This window comes from Mangifera indica, chromosome 4 (assembly GCF_011075055.1).
Source record: "Mangifera indica cultivar Alphonso chromosome 4, CATAS_Mindica_2.1, whole genome shotgun sequence".
Lineage (NCBI taxonomy): Eukaryota > Viridiplantae > Streptophyta > Magnoliopsida > Sapindales > Anacardiaceae > Mangifera > Mangifera indica.
Window position 1 is genome coordinate 18265692 of NC_058140.1, and position 22419 is coordinate 18288110.

The window sequence follows — 22419 nt, forward strand, 5'->3', positions numbered from 1 at the left end:
TTTAATCAGTCACTGGTGGGTTTGGAGCCCTTAATTTATAATATTAATTTTCTTAAGCTTATTTGCTAATGCTGAAAGAGATATAACAGTGAAATCTTGGCAAAGATTCCTACAACAACGTAACTTTTGAAGGTTTACAGCTTCATCCTAACTTTAATGTTACACGAATTCTTGGGTATGCCTGGATTCTCACATATGCAAATATATACTTGAAGATCACTCTTATATAAATATATAAACGAACTTACAAATGTGACCACCCTGTCAAATGTTTCTTTCAAAATTCAACTTACAGTAAGCCAGATGTAAATTAGATTCAAATTCCTAGCAGATCTCAAGAATTACTTTGTCGGTGGGATCTTATTCTCATCTTGTCTGCTGCCCAGTTTACACTGTAATATATGGTTTAGCTTGACTAATTCTCAACCCGCAACAATACAATGTGCCGACGTGCGTTCAACCTCACTACTCATTACATTTAGATATCTGAGATTTTGAACTAGTCATTCAAGAGTACCATTATGTCTTACGATTTTAATCTTCGTTTATTTAAGTTAACCCACATTCAATATTTCTTAGGGATATGACAAAACAAGAAATCGGAATCTTGCATATATAAGATATATTACATCATCCATATGTATAATATTCATCTGATTAATGATATATTTTGACATCTTATATATCCATGGGCATACACATAAGCCAAAGCCAACTATTCCTGTTTGTCATTTATTGAGAAGTCAGTCTCAGCAAAACTTTGATTGCTTTCTTTCTTACTCAAAATGATGAATGCAAGTCTTTTTCCTTTGTCATTAACTAAACCAAGAAACAAATTCAAGGAGTTAAAATAAAGGAAAATACATATTCATAGCGAAGTCTGAGTCATTTTGCAATTGATAGCCATTGTCCCCATTTGGATGATGTTGTATTAGGGTCAACAAGATAAGATTAGCTCTTTTTTACCTTTAAATAATGAAGAATATGCTAATCAATATGCATTGTTATGTAGGATTCAACTGAAAAGGCCTAATGCCTAATTAGGTAGATAAGTTTGTATGGTAAACAGAATTAAAATATCTTCATCATAAAGAAATTGAAAGGTAGCCCACAAGCATTGGTTACCTTATTGAAGTAATTGCCGTCCCATTATGCCGGTTGTTGACGCTTACAGGAAATAGACTATAGAGTATGTATCATGTATGATATAGCCATCAAATGAATGAAAAAATTATATATATTTATTTTTTAATATATAAATAGATATTTGTAGATATATATCATCATCTAATTAAATAATTTTAAATTAAAAATAAAATAATATTTAGTTATGTAATAATATATTATTTATATATTAATTTAGGCTCCAAGAAGGTAAGAAGGAAGAGAGAGAAAGAAAAGTTGGTTTGTCTGGATTGTTTTATGTTTGTTTTTAATAAAAGGGAAAAGGACTATTTCCCATATATTTTTTAGGTCATTCTCAAACTTATATCTACGGAAGATTAAAAACTTTTTTTCTCATCCATGATCAAACTGTCGTCCAAATTTTTAGTTAGGGACATGGGTAAAATTGTTATTTTAATTATAAACCTTAAAACTTTAAAATTTCACCATTTCCCCCTCCAAGTTTTAAAAACTAACACCTCAACCCATCATCAAAGTTTGAAAAGTTTAGATTTCATCCTTAGGGTTTGCTTTCTTCTTCGGCCACCACCGACGACCAACGTATTCCACCGATCTCTCATCTCCGACTATAAAGGACGACCCTTCATCGCTCAGATTTGGATAACGAAGCGTTGTCCAGATCTGGAAAAACAGATGAAGGACGACGCTTCATCATCCTTCGTCATCGAGTCTGAACAGCGTGACGAGCGACAAAGGACGATGAAGCGTCATCCTTCGTCCTCTGGGTGGAGCAACGAAGAGATCTTTGTCCCTTCGTTGCACTGTGCGACGAGGAGATGAAGATCTCTTCATCGCACCACCGTCGTCGCACCAGGAGAAGGAGGAGGCCGGAGACGACGTCAGAAGATGAAGTTGAAGAATAGAGGTGAAACTGCTATTTTTGAAAGTTATGGGGGGCGGGCGGTTGCGTTTTAAAAAATATGGAAACCCTAGATTTAAAGGTGAAAATATTATTTTTCAAATTTTAAAAACTTTAGGTAAAGATGAAATATCAGTTTATAAAACTTAGGGGGGGTAAAAAGTAATAAACTTTATAACTTTTTAATATAAATAGTAAAATAACTATTTTACCCCTCTATTTAAAAGAAAAAATTAATAAAAGTTTGTCTTTGAATAAAAAAATGGGTTTTTGATCTTTCATAGGTATAGATTTGAAAATGCCTACAAAATGGATGGGAAATAGTCCCTTTCCCTTAATAAAATTATCGTTGGGTTTATGCATGGAACCGAAGTGAGCGTAGGGTCCAGATGGTGGTGTATGGTGGATTAGGGGGCAGTCGCACGCCCTTCCATGCCCCATCGTTGGCTCTTTATTAGACCAATTTGAGCCTGGTCCACGCCCTCTTCTTACTATAAGAAGCCCCTCTTGACACTCCATTTTCATGTCAAACTAAACCAACTTATTTTTGATAACTAAAAAGCCAGTCATTTTCTCTCTTCTCAGCTAAAGAAAGAAGATGAAGATGAGCAGTGCTACCATGGGAGCTTCAAAGAGAAGGTTGTCAAGCAGAGGGCTAGGAGGTGTCCTTAGAGAGCAAAGGGCTAAGCTTTACATTATCAGAAGATGTGTTGTCATGCTCCTTTGTTGGCATGATTAATGAACTTCCCCTCTTAGATAAGAAGACGAGGATTTCTCTCTTTCCGTTCTTCCTCTTTTTCCTGGTGGATTGTAAATAGAAGCGGCGGATAATTAATATAGCTATCGGAGAGTACTTCAGCAATTTTGTACCAGTTGGCCTTGTGGGCTACATCTGTAAACCAGATAACTTTGAATTAAGACTTTGATATGCATATATATGGTTGCTCATGTTCTCTATTCTTTGTAACTCATCATCTTTTCTTGTAATCATTTTTCTCTTATGGAAATTACTTATATTGCTTGTTGCCTAGAAAAGCAAAAGCTTATCCTTAAAAATTCTGTATAATCTTCTATTAAACCTTGCCTGCACTAACACCATTAATAGCGGGTTAAAAGCCTCCATCCCAAGGTCAAAACAAGGTAGCAATCTACATATTTCTTTGCTTCAAGTAAGAATCAATGAAATATTTCTTTGAGGGCAGCTTGAACAGCAAAAGAGTGAATTGATGGGCAGAATGACAATACACAGTAAACCATTTTTAATGTAAAATAATATGAAGTGCTTTGTCATAAATTTTGTTAGATTCTCAAGTCATGATTTACGCAGAAAGCAAAAGTTATTAGATTCAAGCAACTGAATAGACAGAAATACTAACCTTTGACCAAGTAGCAACAAGTTGTTCAAAGGAAGTGGGTGTTAATAGTGGGGGGTTGGATGGCATAAAGTAGCATTAGGTTGGTTCCGATTAGGCTACTGCGCCCAGTATCCCGGTAATGGAGTATTATGTAGGCCCATTAATCATTTGAAGTGACAATTAGGTACACTTCAAACTGTTTATTTTCCAATTATGTCCAACTTTTCGCTGCAGGGAACGTCCGAAGAGTGCTTACACATTAAAATTATCATAATCATAACTAATATCTGTGTCTAAGTGGGCTTATAATTGCTAAATTCTGTTTCTTTTGAATTTAATGATATTCGTTAATCAGTCTTCATCGTCATTAATTTGGTTTGATTTTGCTGTCCTCTACCGCAAGGCATTCCTAATAATTTAAATGATTTTTATTCAGGGCATCCAAACACGGCCTTGGGTTTGTGGGGTTGAAATTTAGCTGATGTGTCAATTCATAGTTGTCAAAATTCCAACCGTGGGCCTGATGAATTATTGGTTTACAGCCCATGAATTTTCTGTGCCACGTGTACGGTTGAGGTGATCCTTGCGTTTGCGTTTCAATGGTTGTTTAGAAAGAGAAAGGAAAAAAGAAGACTGAGGAGGACGACGGTGACTTTGTTTTTAAGTAGGTGATGGAGAACTAATAGAATGTTTTTAGGAGTACCATAAATGTTGAGAGAGGCACATTATGTGCCTGACACGTGTAATTAAAGTGAAAAAAAGAAGAGACATTATAAGAATATGGTATATGATTAACAGAAAATAATACGTAGCAATTTCAAGGGAGTTATATATAAAAGGGGATATTATTTAAGGCTGTGAAAATGGTGGCTGCTGAAAGAATAAAATGAGGAAGTAAGATAATATAGTGTTGCCGGCCACAAAGGATAGGATTAGAAATAGAGGGACTTTACCAAGCCCACGTGCGCCCTCATAACCCACAACCCGACCACCATCCCATGGACGCCCCTTTCTTTATTTAAGCACATTATTGTTCGAATTTTATAAAAATACAAATATCCAAATGAATGACCATAATTATAGATAAATTATGATAAAAATTTATTAAAAATGATACTGTTAGCTGTTGCTTCAACTGATCCATAATATGAACAACGATGGAAAATATCATCAAAATTGTACATATATATAGATAGAACCTTAGATCTAGTAATGGTCCACAACCACATCCATAGTACTAGATCTTATTGGTTGGGCCTTTGAAGATTTGTGTTGCATATGGGAGTACCCTACTCTTTATACCATTCATGGTTGCTGCCAAGTTAACTAAAACGATGAGTGCTGACCCATCTTCCCCACAACCAATCATCCTGTCCTTGAACGAGCCAACATGCGCGGGGACCTCTTATTGCCCAGACCCATTTGTGTGTTCTGCCATTTTCATGCCAACTTGTATTGTCTGTAAGTCCTTTACAGGTTCATGAATGTTCCAATTTTTCTAAGTCTGTTGTCATTCAATTTATGTTTGTTCAAATTCAACACAACACGAGTTCTCCTTATAGCTAGAAGCCCCACATCACTTTTACTTCTCTTGTTAAGAATTTATCTGAAAATGCAAGTTAGTTGGTTTAATTTATACAAACCAGTTTCATAATATTCCATAATTACTTTTCTAAGCGAAACCAGAAACTGAGACACTGAAATGTATTGTCCAGCATTCCCAATTTTCAGGACAAGAACATTAATGTTGTTTAGATGACAACATTAATCCAGGTAGCTTGCGCGTCTGAAGCAATTAGATGTTAGCCGGATGAATATATGATACGAAAGATCAATCCAGAAGACAGTTAAACGCCAGCTTACAGATTTCAGCAACAAGCGGTCTGGGAATCAACCTAGCCTTGATCAGACTAACAGATGAACACATTAACTGGAATGAAGATACAGCAGACATGATAGAAGTTCCAGAAAATATGCAACATTACAGTAGCTAGTTATCAGATATACATTGTTTGGCTTTTATAATTTTGATGGTCTCCGATATGGTAAAATTACAACAGAAGTTATGTATAAATCTACTTCCGCAGAAAACGATACTAGGAATAAAGGAAAAAAAAGGCAACCACACTTCATACTGCAGGTGTCTAGCAAAATAATGAAGCTCATGGTCACCTGAGGGCATTTAAGCATTCATTTGTATTCATTTGCCTTACTTTCACCAAATGCAAGGAAGCTATCCTGGGAACAGAAATCCTACAAAGAGCATGTGAAGGTCAGGATGCATCACAATGAAACAAAACAAAAACGATTTCAATCAATCCAACATATGGTAAATAATAGAGGAGAAAACATACAAGTTGGCTCAACTGACAATCTGGAGGTGTATCAATTTCTATGTTAGCTAGATCAAGGACCAGATTTTGACATTCCTCCAAATCCTTCTTCAAAATTTCTGGTCCTAATTGAGCATAATCGGAAAGACAGGGCTTTCCAGTGGACCTTCCATCATTCTCATTTTCATCCCTAGTAGAAGATTGGCTGTGTAAGAGGTCAACACATAGAGATAGCCCTTCTGCAAGTTGTTGTGAATCCAACAACTGTAATTCACTCTCAGTTAATTTATGCTCTCCTTCAGAAAGATTATTATCATTATTATCTACAATCTGATTAGCATTCCATTCTGCTTTGCACTGAGAGTTGTAATTAAGCTGTTCACATTCAGGTTCAACCTCTTCCTTGACATGCCTCATGCCAGGGAGCTTAGATAAATAAAAAGAAAACAAGCATCGTCAGAATTTAATTTCAAAAGAAGACGAGTTAAAATGTATACTTAGAAATTTCCTGCAGCTTCATTTTGTCTTTCTAATTTGATCAATTTAAATTGTTTGATTAACAAAGTGCAAGCACATTAATATTTATGCTTCCAATATGAACCCTTCAATCTTAATTAAAAAAAACAAGGCAACAGAGAGCAGGTTTCTGCGCTACTATCTGGAGGCAAGAAACCTTACCTGAGTTAATTGATCTGTGGAAGTAGTAGTATTAGTAGACTCTTGTCCAATGTCCAAATCAGAATACTGCCTTTCAGAACTTGGTGGGTCAGGAGTCACCGATTTTGGAGTGACAGGATTTAATTTTGCAATTATGGCATCAGTGCTTTCAGGAAATTCTTGTTCGCTTTGATCACCCTGTTTGGCTGCTTGTTGCTGATATAGTATTTTAGATACAACATATTCTCCATCATTCTCATCTTCCCCTTTTCCCAGATGATATTGGTGCATCACCCAATTTGTTTTTTCAGCCTTTCCTCCTCTTACCGTGCTCATATAAAGAACCATAATCTTCTTACATCCTCTCTGAACTCCATTCAAAATTACTGGTTTAGTTTTACCAGTCTTGTGCCAGCGGACATCACCAAAATCATCGCCATATATCTTTCGGCGTTTTCGAGTTCCAGTACTATAAGCCTTGCTTGCTCTATGAAAGAAATGAGACACACTTCCATCTTGCTTAACACCTTAAAATTTTCAATTTTTGGAACAAAAAATATGAATAAACAACTAAGGATCAAAATGAAAAAAACAGGTTAAACTCTCATTACCAACCTGGCAAATTTTGAGGATGTGTATAGCAGATTCCATCATCTTGCTCAAGAGTCAGAATGAACTCATCAATAAATGGATGGGTTTTAAAGCCCTGAACACCAACTTTTGCAAGTAAATGCCATATAATTTCCTGATCAGATGGATCAAATTTCACCCCTCTTGGTAATCCTGGCCACCCTTGAGCAACCTGGAAAAAAAATTATAATTGAGGAAAATCCAAAAAAAAAAAAACCTAAAATAAGTGTGAGATTTATGAACTGAAACATGATAATGATATCAAATTGAAATATACAAATATCAAAAATATTTTATGTTGTACTTAGGTATTTTGATGTTATCAATTGTTCATGAAAATTTTGTGCGATATCAGGCCCATAATTATAATTAACATTCCCCCATTAAGAGAAAGAACCAAGTGACCCATAAGGTAGCAGTACTCTTTAAAGAATAGGCTAGGTAGAGTTAAAATCAAACTTCATTTGTGCTAAGAGTAGGGGTGCAAACAAGCTGAGCTGAGCCAAGTAATGCTTGGTTCGAGCTCGGCTCGATTGCATATATACATATAGAGCTCAAGCTCACCAAGCTAGTAGAATCTCAACTCAAGCTCAAACTCCAGATAGAAATGTCTGGCCTGAGCTTGGATCATAAAATTACATTTCTAACTCTTTAAATTTTGAGAAATTACATTAAAACCCCCATAACTTATATACACATTGATTACCCCCCATATTTAAAGCTAAGAAATAAGATTTTAAGGGTGTAAGTACAAGATTTGAAATTTTCAGGGACTAAGTGATATTTTACTTGAACCAAGCCATGAGCTCACAAGCTCACTGAGCCACCCAACATCAAACTCCTCTCAAGCGGTTCGAACTTGAGCTCAGTTTTAGACAAGCTGAGCCATGAGCTGCTCATGAGCAGCTCAGCAAGATGCAGCTCTAGCTAGAAGCCTAGAAGCAGTGAAATGCAAATCTCAACATGAAAAGGAAAATGCAAGCTTCTAAATCAACACATACATCTACAAAAAAGAATTCAGGTCAAGATTCTTCGTGGAGCATGGAAATTCCCTTTCAGGAAAATAAAACAAGACAATCCAAATCAATTTTATACCTCTGATCATAGAATACTTTATTCTCGCAATAGAATCACAAATGTGATGAAAAAATATGGCCCAGTCCACAAACAATTAAAAGCACTATATCAAGCATGTTAGATACTCTGAAAAGCTCTCCTATGACAGTAGAGAATGGAACAAGAAGCATAAGAGAAATAGCATGTAGGAACAATCATGGGGCAATTAGAAGCATTTGATGCTTCCAACTTGTACAGAAGATTACCAAGTAGCAGAAATGCAGTGAGAATAGAAATTCAGTCTAGTTATATATATATTTTTGTTAGCTCTTGGTGAAGGGAAGAACCTAAAGTAGAATACCACTAAATTCCAAATCATAAAGGGAAAGAGAACCAAAAATGTTTGGAATGAACACAAAACTTAAATTTTTGTGGACCCCACAACTAAAGAACAGTAATGGGGAAGCAGTCTCCTAACCGATGAAGGATATACAGGACACCAAGTATCATCAACAGCACTATGAGAGCTAGACGGATAAGCAAAGAGAAGCATATGTAAAAACACAAAAGATGAATAAATACAAGTGTATGTATGGTAAATCTTCAAGGACTGAATTAATCTTTCAAGCAGATGTTATTAATTCTTTCAAATATTCATACTTTCATAAGCTGTTGAGCACCATTTTCTTCTTTTCTAATTGTATGGCTAGGCCAAGCATCACGTTGTAGCCCTCAACACCACACCCCCTCCACCCCCTGAACCACTAGACAGGTTTTGAACCAACACTAAAACTGCCTCCTTTTATTATCAAGGCCTAAGCCATTTGACCTCAAGACCATTGGCTTGTCCCCTGTTTTCCAATAGCTTAAATCCTATTTCATCATAAAGTTACAAAAGAAATTTGTAAACAAGCATATAGTGGGGTTATGCAATCTATGGACACTACTTGTCAGAACACTTATATTTCAATAGAGTTAAGTGAATATTAATTCACTTTCACCACACACTAGATCAATAAATCAAGACAAGCTTGCAGCAGGATACTGACATGTCACTAAAGGACAAACACAAGAATACCACGTCCTTTCTAAAGATTTAATGCAATAATATTGTTTACTTGCTAACTACACAGAACAATATTTCAATTCACTTGATAAAGCTTTTCACTATTACACAAATAATATTGATAGAGATGGAGGACTTTTTTAACACTTTCCATTTAAAATTACAATATCTAGCCTACATAACTTTGATCTATGAATTGCCCAAAAAAAAAGAAAAAAACTTTGATCTATGAAAATATCCTAACACTTTAAACAAGGAGTAGAAGATTCACAAATTATACGGATTTGTTGTTGACTCTACATAAACTAATGTTTATAACTAAATCAGTTCACCAGACATGAATACATCAGATGTACGAAACATTCAATCAAGAAAAAATTACAACAAAAAATTATCCATCATAGGCATTGCATATTTCATCAAAATCACTAACAAATTCACAGTATCATGATTCAGTTTAAGAATAAAACTGATTAAACAGGAGGCAGAAGAAAGTAAGAAATTTACATCACTGTTGTCAATAACAAAATGGCAATTTGGACAAGCTTTACTTGGATTGCTTTTCCATTTAACTCTTTCCAGATCGCATGTCCCAGATGCACTCTTGATTTTTGTTGCAAATCTGTTACCATCCACCAACCATGATGGTCTGTACAAAGTACAAGTCTTCGCAGTCAAAACCATGTTACATGACACAACGCATGCTTGCATTTTTTTTTTTAACAAAACACACCTCAATTAGTGTATGAGTTAACTCATGACTTGAAGTTGTAAAAATTTATGAATTCTTTTCAAAGAAGAAATTCTGCCAACTCCTATCAGGTCTTGGCCTCATGAGTTGAAGTGTAAACTTTAAAGCAAGTATGGGCATCCAAAGCAAAGAATTTCAATACAAAATATAATCATCCTTTGAAGTTACCGACAGTTTTTCTTAATAAAATCCATAAATGCCAAATTAAATATATCAAGCAGGGAAACAAAATGATAGCTCTACTCTCAACTAACAGTGTCAAATGCAAAAGCTTTTCATGGATATAAAGCTCTCGATCCAAAGTACTACAGTCCCCAGCTTAACACATATCCTTCAACCTTGAAAACAACTATGAGAGAACTAACTTCTACGTTTCCATCTGTCAGTTATCTCATTATCCACAAACATTCTGAATAAAATGGTGCAAACCCACAACCAGAACATGATTACATAGCGATTATAACCACGAACAGTGACATAAGATTCAGTGATCAACACAATCTTGAAAGTCTGCATCTTATTAGGCTTATCAAAACAAAAAATCGAATCTTTGAGTTTAAAGCAGGCAGAGAATCTAAAAGTCCAAAACTTTCTGAAAAGAAAATCACAAGCATGAACAATAATATAATCACTTCCATATGCATTACAGGTTTTTACTTTCGATTATCAAAATCTATTCACATAAATGAATGAAATCATCCATCTGACCTTCACTTAAACACATATTAAAAAATCCCAATATAAATTACCACAAAGAAACCGGATTAAGTAAAAAAAATCCATGTAAAAACAAGTGATTTATGAGTTTAAGAAAAAACAGAGCTCAATCTAGCCATCTTCTTAATCATATCAAAACAAAAAGGCTACTTATTGTCCGTGACTAGAGTGCTTACCCAGCCATCAATATCTCTCTGATGATGAAACAAAAAGGGGAAATTTAGAGCTAGCAACTAGCAAGTTGGAAAGTTTCCTTTTATAGTAATTTATGAAATTATATCATATTATTTTAAATTTGAAATCGTATTGTTACTGCAGTTCTTAGTTAATAGAGAAATGCCTTGGAATGTCTTTTTGTTATGTAACAATTTCGACTTAAAAAATAGGCCAAAACACTTTTGCCCACCCAAGGTATGGTGAATTATTGTCTCACCCTTCAATTTTCAAAAACCCAAATACTTACTTATGGTTTGAAAAACTATAATTTTCTTATAAAATTAAGATAGAGTTATAGGTAAAATCATTATTTAATAATAATATTTAAAGTTTATATCATTTTATCCTTTTAATTTAAAAAACTAATAATTTCTCTGAAAATTAAGTTCTAAAAATTAATTTTTTCCCCTAACTAGGGTTTCTAATTTTATCAACGAATTTCTAGCCGTCGATGTTGTCTCTCTCTTTGGTGCTCAATATCAAATTGATAATATCTGGAGTCAATAAAATCTAAACAAAATCCAGATAAAAAGTTAAAACTCTTTATTTTAATTTTTATCATCTAGACAAAATCAATTTTATTTAAATAACAATAATGATAATTTAGACAAAGAGTTTGAAATTTCATCATACCTTGGGTGGGAATAACTCTTCTGGCCTAAAAAAATAAATAAAGGCGCTATTTCATGTCTTGGGCATAACTGCACTAGTAAAGGATGGGGACCATTTGATCTTCTTTGATCAACGGCTATTGATTGTGCTTTTGGTTGGTCACAATTAAACTCCGGTAATTTGTATTGAAAAAGGCCAAAGCACTTGTTCTCACCAAAGGTTGTATGTGCTCACCAACTCTTCCCTTCATATTTTTTAAAATCTACAAAACTTATCTATAAGTGAAATTTATTAAAACTTTTAAATAAAATTAAAAACAAAACAGTTATTTAACATAAAAATTTTAAAAACTAAAATTTTATCATATTTTTCTTCATTCAGTTTAAAAATCTAATAATTTTTTTCCATCTAAAATTTAAAAAGTAATAATTTCACTCATAAAGTTTTGAAACCATTGTTAAAGAGAGTGAAGTTCGTTGTCTCCGACCAATTTTATCATTCCACTTGAGATATCTCTCCCTGCCGACTTGTTTCTACCCACTAATTAAAGCAATCACCTCTAACAAAGATGATTTCGTCTTTATCAAAGGAAATCATTATCTTCAATAGGTGAAAACAAGTCGACAAGAGAAGATAAATTGGGAGGGAGAGCTAACACGGTCAGAGACTGTAAAATTTGTCATCTCCAATGACAGTTTCAAAACCTTATAAGTGAAATTGTCACTTTTTAAATTTTTGATGAGAAAAAATTATTAGATTTTTAAACTTAGAGAAAAATATATATAATAAAACCTTAGTTTTTTAAAATTTTTTTTATTAAATAACGATTTTTTTCTTAACATTAATTGAGTTTTTTAACAGAATTTTGCTTATAAGTGAAGTTTGAGTTTTTAAATGTTAAAAGGATATGAGTTTAAGATTACACTTAACCATAAGTGGGAACAAGTCTTTTAAATCATTCATTGAAAATTTTATTTTTATCAGAGTGAATTACATTTTCCCACCTAAGGTTTGGCTTTAAAACACTTTTACTCCTAATTTGTATTAATAATATTTTTCTATTTAAAATTAAACTCTTTTATTGAAAAACATTTATAGGAAATGAAATTATCATTTTACCTCTACCATTTCATTTTTTTAAATTTATAATATAACCAAATTAACAAAATTTCAAAAATGATGTAAGAATTATTTCATTTTAGAATAAATTATAATTTTTTAAAATATTAAAGATGTTAATACAAATTTTATGGGTTTTTAAAAATTATAAAAACTTTGTGATGTTTTTGAAATTTTTAAAATTTTAATATAACTTTCAATAGTTTAAAAAATAATAATTACACTTTAAAAAATTGAACATAATATAATAAATTAGTGGTGCAAATTTTATATTACAAACAATTAGGTCTATAATAACATTTTCAAAATATATAGGGTCTCAGTTTTCAAATATTTTGAATGGTTAAATTGTTATTTTTAAAGCATTCTGTAAATTTTTATGGTAATTTTTTTCTTAAGTTGATTAATAATAAAATTATTATTTTACTTTCACATAGTTTTTTAAGGTAAACCTTGATTTGGAGTAAAAAATATTAGCTATCAATTCTTGGACGGGAAGATATTATTTACTTATGGTCGTTATTTTAAATATTTAGAATATTTATTTAAAAAATAATATGAAAGTTATGCTATATTCATAAGGCCAAAAGACTATTTTCCACCTAAAGTATCCTTTTATTATAAATTCTTATTTTTTAACTTTGAAAATTTTATTTATCCACTCATAAATAGTTAAAATTAATTGAACTTTAATCCCTTAAAAATTTATTTCTTTTTCCCCCCTTAAACCCTAAAAACAAATCATTTCTCCGATAGACCAAAATTTAAAAAATGATATTTTCTCCTTTAGAGTTTAGTTTTCAATTTCTGAAGCTAAATTTGACGCCATCGTCAGTGACAAAGATTTCTCGATACATCACCATGCTCTGACAATCTCCCTTCCTTCCTTTGGATGCCCGATTAACGTTGAATGAAATTAGAAAGACAAAGAGTTTTGTCGGAAAGATAAAACTCTTTGTCTTCTTAAAAAAAGATGTCTGGGAAGACAATCGTCTTCTCAAACTAAGATGAGATATTCGTTTTAGTTAGTCGATATTCTATAAAAGTGAAGAGAGACTGTCAAAGTATAGTGATATATTAAAAAATTTTTGTTGTCGGTGATGACATAAAAAATTGAAAACTAAACTCTATGGGATAAATACCATTTTTTTTTTAAATTTGACTAAAGATAAACTTTTAGTTTTTAAGGTTTTAAGAAAACAGAGAAAAAAAAGATTAAGTTTTAATTTATTTTTAATATTATTAATGAAAAAAGGATATAACTTTTTATAAATAAAAATTTAAGATTTTTATAATAAGAGGATAAAAACTTAAAATATCAAAATACTTTTGGTTGAAAATAGTTCTTGCTCTATTCATAAATACGTACGTGGGTCATGTCACGTCATATTTTGTGAGGCCTAGTAGACTCATATATTGTGTCATGTCTTGCCAAAGCCTGTCTTTTAACGGGCCTTGTGAGCTATGTTAACCCACTAGAAGTTAAAAGCCTAGGTATGACTTAGAGTCCCTAGGATTCTGCACCTGTGAGTCTTGGACAAGATATTTTATATGCTTGCTCTACCAACCCATTATATTATATAATTTTTTAAATTATTATTACTTTTTTTACTAGTTGTATTTGACTAACCTATGGGCCTTATCTAAAAGCCCCCACTTGTAGGTCCTGGCACGACTCTCATAGGCTGTGCCAAGGCAAGCGTGCTTTTTTCGAAGGGGAGATTCACTCGAATCCAGATCTTTCCTATTCACTCAATCATTTAAAAGAAAAAAACTGTAATCCGATGCTCTTAAAAGCTTCAAGTGGGCTAGGACTAATTTGTAATGGGCAGATCCCTTGCCACTTATGCAATTTCATACTAATGTTTCATTAGTTAAAATTTATGAAGTGATTATTGGTAAATTTATTTATTAAAATATATTTAATAGTGGATTTGAGTTGAGTTGAGTTGACTAAGCTCAGACACCAGCTTATCCCAGTGGAACTCGATTTAGGTTTACATAGATCAAACTTGGGTTAGGGATTTTATGTTTGAATGAAAAACTCTATCAAACTTGAGTTGAATTATGTTTGACTCAATCCAACTCACAAGTTAATTGAATGGCTTGAGTTGGTTTAAACTTACCTTATAACTCAACTCAAGCTGAGGTATCAGTTGAAAAAACAAGTTTGTTTGCTAATCGATAATACACTCCTCCCTTAAGGTGAAAATCATGATTTCCTTCCCATTACAAAATATTTCAAACTCCCTTGTTCTCTTATCTCATTTATCGATCATCAACTCATTTCACGGTTACTCTTGTTGTGACTAAGGACTTTATCTTATCACCGAGATATTTTATTTCCATATACATATCTCTTTGGTTCATCGATCGTTGCAGTAATTACATATTTGTAATATATCAAATTATAAATTTTATCGGCTTATGAACAGCAATAAGAACTATAAAACTTGAATGCTTGTTTAAATTAAGGGAAGTTTGTTATTTGATTGCATATTAGAAGACTAAGAGTACAAACCCTATCCCTATTATTTAATTATTTCAAACTACATTCCTTCGAATAAAAGTACATTTCCAAATTTATCCTTGTGAAATAACCCAACTCCCCTAAATGAGTAAATTTTAACTTTCAATAAAACTATGTATTCTTATTTTAAATATATAAAATTTTAAATTAATAATAAAATAAAACTCAATCATATGATAATATATATACATATATATATTTAAAATAAATATATATAATATTACTTTTATAATTTTTGTTACAATTGAATTGAATTAGAATTTTTATTAGTGTGTTATATCAAAGTGATATTCTAAATTCTAGAACATCTGAATCCATTAAATTCTCCATCCTCTCAAGCATGTTTACGTGTATATACTTCTGCTATGGTTAAAACTATAAATAAAATGCGTGTGTCACTGACGTTATTACGTGTTCTTACCAAAGTGAAATTCAAAATATAAGAAAATCTGAACCCATTGAATTTTCCAAATTCTCTGGTCATGTTTACGTCTATATAAATTTGGCAAGATTAAAACTTCTAAATAAAATGCGTGGCATGCATGGCGCCATTTCTTTGACTTGTACTTTCACCATACGTAGGCAATAAAAAGTTTCCTCAAAGTTAAGCCAAAGTATTAATGGTGAAAATTTGTTGAACGACTACGATATCTATTGCGGTGATAAATGAATAAAATAAAAATAAATAAATAAATATTATTTAATATGATTGAATTTGATGATAAAAAAATTAATGTTTACGATATAATTATTAGTCTATATTTATAATACATTTTAAAAAGAATATATAGAAAATGATTAGTTTGATAATTTGTATCTAGACGTCTATTTTTATTAGTCTCTTCTCTTTCTTTTATTAAATATTTGTTTTTATAATGTTAGAAAGGGAAATTATATTTAAATAAAAACATTTGAGAGAGATTATAATTTAAATATGATTATGAAAATTTATTTATATTTTAAATAAATTAAAATAAAATATTTATAATAACAAAAATATCTTGATTAGATTGAAAGAGAGAAACTAGTTTTTATTTATTGACTTAAGAGAAAATAGAAAAATTATCTTATAAATATTAAGTAAGTTTAGTATTAAACTAATAAGGATAGACAAATAAAAAATGCATCCCTTAAATAGTATATTAGCTAATTGCTTATCATAATTATTCGAATAAATTCCATTAAAATGAACCTGCGATAGTTTTTTAATAAGCAAATTCCAAAATATTCTCTACTTGAAAGCCCCTCACGTGGGACAAAGTTGGTGGCTAATTTAACTGTTAGCTGGAGAAACTGGTTGACGTTTAAGTAATCGAGAAATTGATAATCCATCTTTTGTTTTTTTTTTTAAATCAAATCATGCCAATGTTTTAAAATTAAAAAAATATATTTTTAAATTAAAAAAATTCTAAATTTATGTTGAAAATTCATTTCTTCCAAAGTTCTACGCTGGCAGCGTAAAAATATGGCAAACGATAAATTTTCAAAAACATTTTAAGATTAAAATTCTTAATTTGTCACCTAAATATGGTAAAGAAAATCTAAACCCCCTTAATATAAAAATTTCTTGAACTGCCTTATATTTTAAATATTACGGTAACTTTTTATTTTATTATATTTCAAAGTTTAACGTATAAAACTTCTAACTAATTCTCTAAACTTCAAAATAACTTTCTAAATTCACCAATATTCCCATTTTTCTTAAAATACAACACTATATTAATTTAAACACAAGTAAATATTGATCATAATACTTGAATTTAATTATTTTTTTCACTTGATTTTACCGTATTCTGTGTGATATATTACATGGGAAGGCAAGAAAACAAAAAATGAATGAAGGTTAAAAATAATAATAATAAAATTATATTTAATTAAGTGAATTAGTTATATTATAACCCCTCCCAAATATGAGAAACTAATTATTTTAATTAATAACCTTAAAATATTTTATAATACAAACAAAATAATAATCAGAAAGGTAAAATAATAACACAAACAAGTGCATTTATTTTCTAAATATCTCATTAAGTTGTCAATAATTAATGTGCTTGTGATTATGAAAATAATTTAAAAAAAGTAAAAAAATTATTGGCCATACATCAAATCAAAGTGATCCATTTATGTCTGTCAAGTGACGAAAAACGGCATTGATGGACATCTTGAGAATTACTTGTTTGACATTTTGTTGATCTTATTCTAATTACTCATTGAAGACTCATTGTAGACAGATGATTCAAACAACTGCACGCCTTTTAAAAAAAAAAATTTATTGATCAACTACCTAAAATGTTTTTATTTTATATATAATAAGATTTGTACCAAACATTATATATTTTATAATATTTTTAAATTATACAATGTAGCATGCTGCACCAAACATATCTCAATAATTTTGGAGTAGATCAATATCAAATTTTTAATAGTTAAGTTTAAAAAACTAAAATATTTATTTTTCAGCTGTTAAAGTTAATTAAATTCGTTAATTTAAAATGTATAATTATTATTTAACTAATAATGTTAAAAAAAATCATCTCGTTTCTTTATTTTAATTTTAAAAATTCAAAATTTTAAAAAATTACATTTTTCCGTTTTGAGTTCTTTTTTCTGTCCTATAATTTTCAACCATCAAAACTATCTCTAGCTCTATTGCTTGTTTTCTCTAGTGCTTTCTCTCTCTATTGGTGCTCACTTTTCCCTTTGGGTGATCTCTCTTCCTCCAGATTGACACGAATGCAATGAAGGGTTTGGGCGAGAGAGGTATGCCTGTGTCGATCTTTGATAGATCCGTCCTCTTCTTGGGATGAATGTTCTCTCTTCCAGAAGATCCCTCTAGATCACGTTCAAATGCTCTGATCAGCGTTCTCTCATTTGCTCCGTCTTCTCGACGTACTACAAATAAAGTAGATTTCCCTTCTTTTGATAAGTGTTCCTGCCAATCTAGGGGGAGAGAGAGCGTCAGAGCGAGAGCGGGAGACGATATCAATGGTTGAAAATTATGGGAGAGAAAAATAAATTCTAGAGAGAAAATGTAACTTTTTAAAACTTTGGGTGAGAAAAAATTGTAAGTTTTTAAAATTAAGGTGGAAAATTAGACAATTTTTTTTAATATTACTGGTTAAATGAGAATTATATCCTTTAAACTAATATATTTGATTAATTTTAACTGCTAATATGTGAGTGTTTAGATTTTTAAAGCTTAACATATGAAAATTTGATAATAAACTAAACCTTAGGTGGAAATAAATCTTTTGGCCTAATAATAAATTAGGTTGTGTCTCTGATATATCATATTATATCTTTTTACTTAAAAGTCTCAAAATCTGATCTAATCTAAAATGTGAAATAAGTAAGAGAATCACAGAATAAAAACAATTTAAAATTACAAAATCCAACTCACAAAGTAATTAAATAGCTTGAGTTGATCCAAACTTTCTTATAACTCAACTCAAGTTGAGGTGTTCAGTTGAAAAAACAAGTTCGTTTGCTAATCGATAATACACTCCTCACTTAAGATGAAAATCGTGATTTTCTTCCCATTACAAAATATCTCAAACTCCCTTGTTCTCTTTTCTCGTTCATCGATTATCAACTCATTTTACAATTGCTCTTGTTGTGACTAAGGACTCTATCTTGTTGTCGGGATATTTTGTTTTCACGTGTATGCCTCTTTGGTTTGTCAATTGTTGTAGTAATTACACAGTTTGTAATCCATCAAAGTATAAATTTTATCGGCTTATGAATAGCAATAAGAACTAAAAAATTTGAATACTTTCTTATATCAGGGGAAGGTTGTAATTTGACTGCACAATAGAATATTGAAGTACAAACCCTATTATTTAATTATTTCATACTACATTCTTTTGAATAGAAATACATTTCCAAATTTATCCTTGTGAAATAGTAAATTTTGACTTTCAATAAAATTATGTATATCTATTTTAGATACATAAATATATATATACATTTATATATGTAATCACATAATTAGATAATTTAAAATTAAAGATAGAATAACACCTAATTATGTGATAATATATATAAATATATACATATTTATATATCTAAAATAAATACATATAATATTATTCTTTGACTTTTAAGGCCAATGCAATGAGAAAGAAGCCCAAAGAGAAATTTAGTATTTAATATAATCATACAATACCATTATAATTTCGTCATAATTGAATTGAATTGGAATTTTTATTAGTGTGTTATATCCAAGTGATATTCTAAAGGCCAAAGGACTATTTTACCCTCAAGTTTTAGTGCATTTTTTAACTCACACCTATAGAGTTTGAAAAACCTGAAGTCCCACTCATGAGCTAACTTTTGTTAAAAAAAGTAAGGGTAAAATCATCATTTCATTAATTATACTAAAATAATATAAAATTTATTAAGTTTTCCCCTCATAGTTTAAAAAACTAATAAATTTACCCGTGCCAAAAAGTTTTCTAATTTTCAAAAGTAACATTCCCCTCTCCAAAACCTAGAGTTTAGTTTCTAGAGGCTCTCTGGCCACCGGAGAAAAAGTTTCAACCCACCATCTCACCAGCCACCAAAGAAGCTTTCAGATGGCATATCGAAGACTCATCTTCATCGATTCTAGATAAATCGATGGAGACAAGGGTCTTCGTCGATTCCAAAAGAATCGATACGTCTTCATCAATTCGTTTGGAATCAATGAAGATGCGTCTTCGTTGCCTCTTCTTCCACCAGAGAGTGAAGATCTGGTGGCTGACGAGTAGTGGGTTGAAACGTTGTCGTCGGTTGCCAAAGATGATGGTCGGAGAATGCTTGAAAAATAATTCCTAGGTTTTAGGGAGATGTTACTTTTGAAAGTTAGAAAACTTTAGACAGGGGTGAAGTTGTTAGTTTTTAAATTTGTCAAGGGAGAATGAAATAAATTTTATATATTTTTAATATAATTAATGAAATAACGATTTTACCTTTACTTTTTTAACTAAAGTTAGCTTATAAGTGGGATTTTGGGTTTTTCAAACTCCGTGGGTGTAACTAGAATGTACTAAGACTTGGGGGTGACACAGTTATTTAGCCTATTCTAAATTCTAGAACATCTGGATCCATTAAATTTCCCATTCTGCTATGGTTAAAACCATAAATAAAATGCGTGGCGTGCACGGCAGCTTCCCTTTAAATTTTATTTTCACTAACGTTATTAATTGTTCTTACCAAATTTTATGAGTGTTTTATACCAAAGTGAAATTCAAAATATAAGAAAATCTGAATCCATTTAATTTTCCAAATTCTCTAGTCATGTTTGCGTCTATATAAATTTGGCCAGATTAAAACTTCTAAATAAAATGCGTGGCACGAATGGCACCATTCCTTTGACTTGTATTTTCACTATGCCTAGGCAATAAAAAGTTTCGTAAAAGTTAAGCCAAAGTTTTAATGGTGAAAATTTGTTAAAAGACTGTGACATTTATATGCGGTGATGTATGAACAAAATAAAAGGCAAATAAAAAAATATATTTTTTTAATTAATTCAATATGATGATTAAAAAAATTACGTCTATGATATAATTATTAGCCAATATTTATAATATATTTAAAAAAAATATATATAGAATGATTAATTCCATAATTTGTGTCTATATCTCTATTTTTATGAGTCTATCTCTTTTTCGTTATTCGTTATTTGTATTTATAATGTAGAAAAGAGAAGTTATACTAAAATAAAAATATTTAAAAGAGTTTATAATTTAAATATGATTATAAAATTTATTTATATTTTAAATAAATTAAAAAAAATATTTATAATAACATAAATATCTTGATTGGATTGAAAAAGATATTTATAATAACCTGTGATAATTTCTTAAATATGCAAATTCGAAAATATTCTCTACTTAAAAGCCCTTCAGGTGGGACAAAGTTGGCGGCTGATTTAACTGTTAGCTGGAGCAACTGGTTGACGATTAAGTAATCGGGAAATTGACCGTCCATCTTTTGTCTTGCCTTTTTTTTTTTTTTTTAAAATCATGCCAATGTTTTAAAATTAAAAAAAAATTCTAAATTTATGTTGAAAATTTATTTCTCCCAAAGTTCTGGGCCGACAGCGTAAAAACATGGCAAACTATAAATATTAAAAAACATTTTAAGATTAAAATTCTTAATTTATCACCTAAATATGGTAAATAAAATCTAAACCCCCTTAATACTAAACTTCTAGATTATACTCTTCTAAACTTTAAAATAACTTTTTAAATTCACCAATATTCCCTTTTTTTTTTTTTTTTAAAGCAACACTATATTAAAAAAAATTAAAAAATTAAAAAAGAATTTATTGGCCATACATCAAATCAAAGTGTTCCATTTATGTCGAAGTGATGGAAAATGACATTGATGGACATTTTCAGAATTACTCGTTTGACGGTTTGTTGATCTTATTCAAAGTACTCATATAAGATTCATTGTATACAAATAATTCTAGCAACTGCACGCCTCTTTTTTTTTTTTTTTTTTTTTTTTTGAAGTTATTGATCAACTACTTAAAATGTATTTATTTTGTATATAATTAGATTTCTGCGAAACATTATATATTTTATAATAATTTTAAATTATACAATGTAGCTTGCTGCACCAAACATATCTCAATAATTAGAAGCTTAATGAGAATGTGGGGCCGCATGTTAATGCAATAATTTGATAAGAAAGCCAAAAGGCTTATTCCCACCGAAGGTATTGGTCAATATTAAACGCTCATCAATTAAATTTTAAAAATTAAAATATTTATTTATTAATTATTAAAATTATTTAAATTTATTAGTTTGAAAAGTATAATTATCATTTAATTAGTAATATTAAAAAAATAATTTTTTTTCCTATCTTTATTTTAAAAACTCAAAATTTCTTTCTATTCAATGTTTTAAAAAGTTTTATTTTTTTCCTTAGAGTTTGTTTTTTTATCCTACAATTTTCAACAATTAGAATTGTCCCTGGCTTTATCGCTCGTTTTCTTTGATGCTCTCTCTCTATTGGTGCTCTCTCTTCCCCCTTTTTAGTGATCTTTCTCCCCCCAAATTGACACGGATGCAATGAAGGGTTTGGGTGAGAGAGATGTGCTTGTGCCAATCTTTGAAAAATCTATCCTCTTTCAAATAGAATGTTCTCTCTCCTAGAAGATCCCTCCAGATCATGTTCGAATGCTCTAATCCGTGTTCTCTCATTTTCTCATGTCTTCTCGATGTGTTACAAATAAAGTAGATTTCCCTTCTTTCAATAAGTGTTTCTATCGATTTGGGAGGAGTGAGATAACCAAAGAGGGAGAGAGAGTGTCAGAGTGAGAGCAAGAGACAATATCAGTGGT

At 30.8% G+C, this 22419-nt stretch overlaps 2 protein-coding genes across 4 annotated transcripts; one reads left to right on the plus strand and one right to left on the minus strand.

The window, feature by feature from the left end:
- The first annotated feature begins 2533 nt into the window (after positions 1–2533).
- Positions 2534–3011, plus strand: LOC123214962 (small polypeptide DEVIL 4). Its single transcript, XM_044634988.1, has one exon. The coding sequence runs from the start codon at positions 2643–2645 to the stop codon at positions 2781–2783; it is 141 nt and encodes a 46-aa protein (XP_044490923.1). The 5' UTR covers positions 2534–2642; the 3' UTR covers positions 2784–3011.
- Positions 3012–5361: 2350 nt separating this feature from the next.
- LOC123212742 (SUPPRESSOR OF GAMMA RESPONSE 1-like) lies at positions 5362–10915 on the minus strand. 3 transcript variants are annotated; one of them, XM_044631917.1, is made up of 7 exons: positions 9875–10760; positions 9649–9790; positions 8736–8948; positions 7005–7191; positions 6411–6916; positions 5754–6158; positions 5362–5652 (listed from the first exon to the last, which is right to left on the minus strand). In XM_044631917.1, the coding sequence occupies exons 3-7, from the start codon at positions 8739–8741 to the stop codon at positions 5590–5592; spliced, it is 1167 nt and encodes a 388-aa protein (XP_044487852.1). In that variant the 5' UTR covers positions 8742–8948; positions 9649–9790; positions 9875–10760; the 3' UTR covers positions 5362–5589. The 3 variants fall into 3 exon arrangements, with proteins under 3 accessions (XP_044487852.1, XP_044487851.1, XP_044487849.1); XM_044631916.1 differs by lacking the exons at positions 8736–8948; positions 9875–10760 and adding an exon at positions 10786–10915; XM_044631914.1 differs by lacking the exon at positions 8736–8948 and having other exon boundaries at positions 9649–10762.
- Between the last annotated feature and the right edge of the window lie 11504 nt (positions 10916–22419).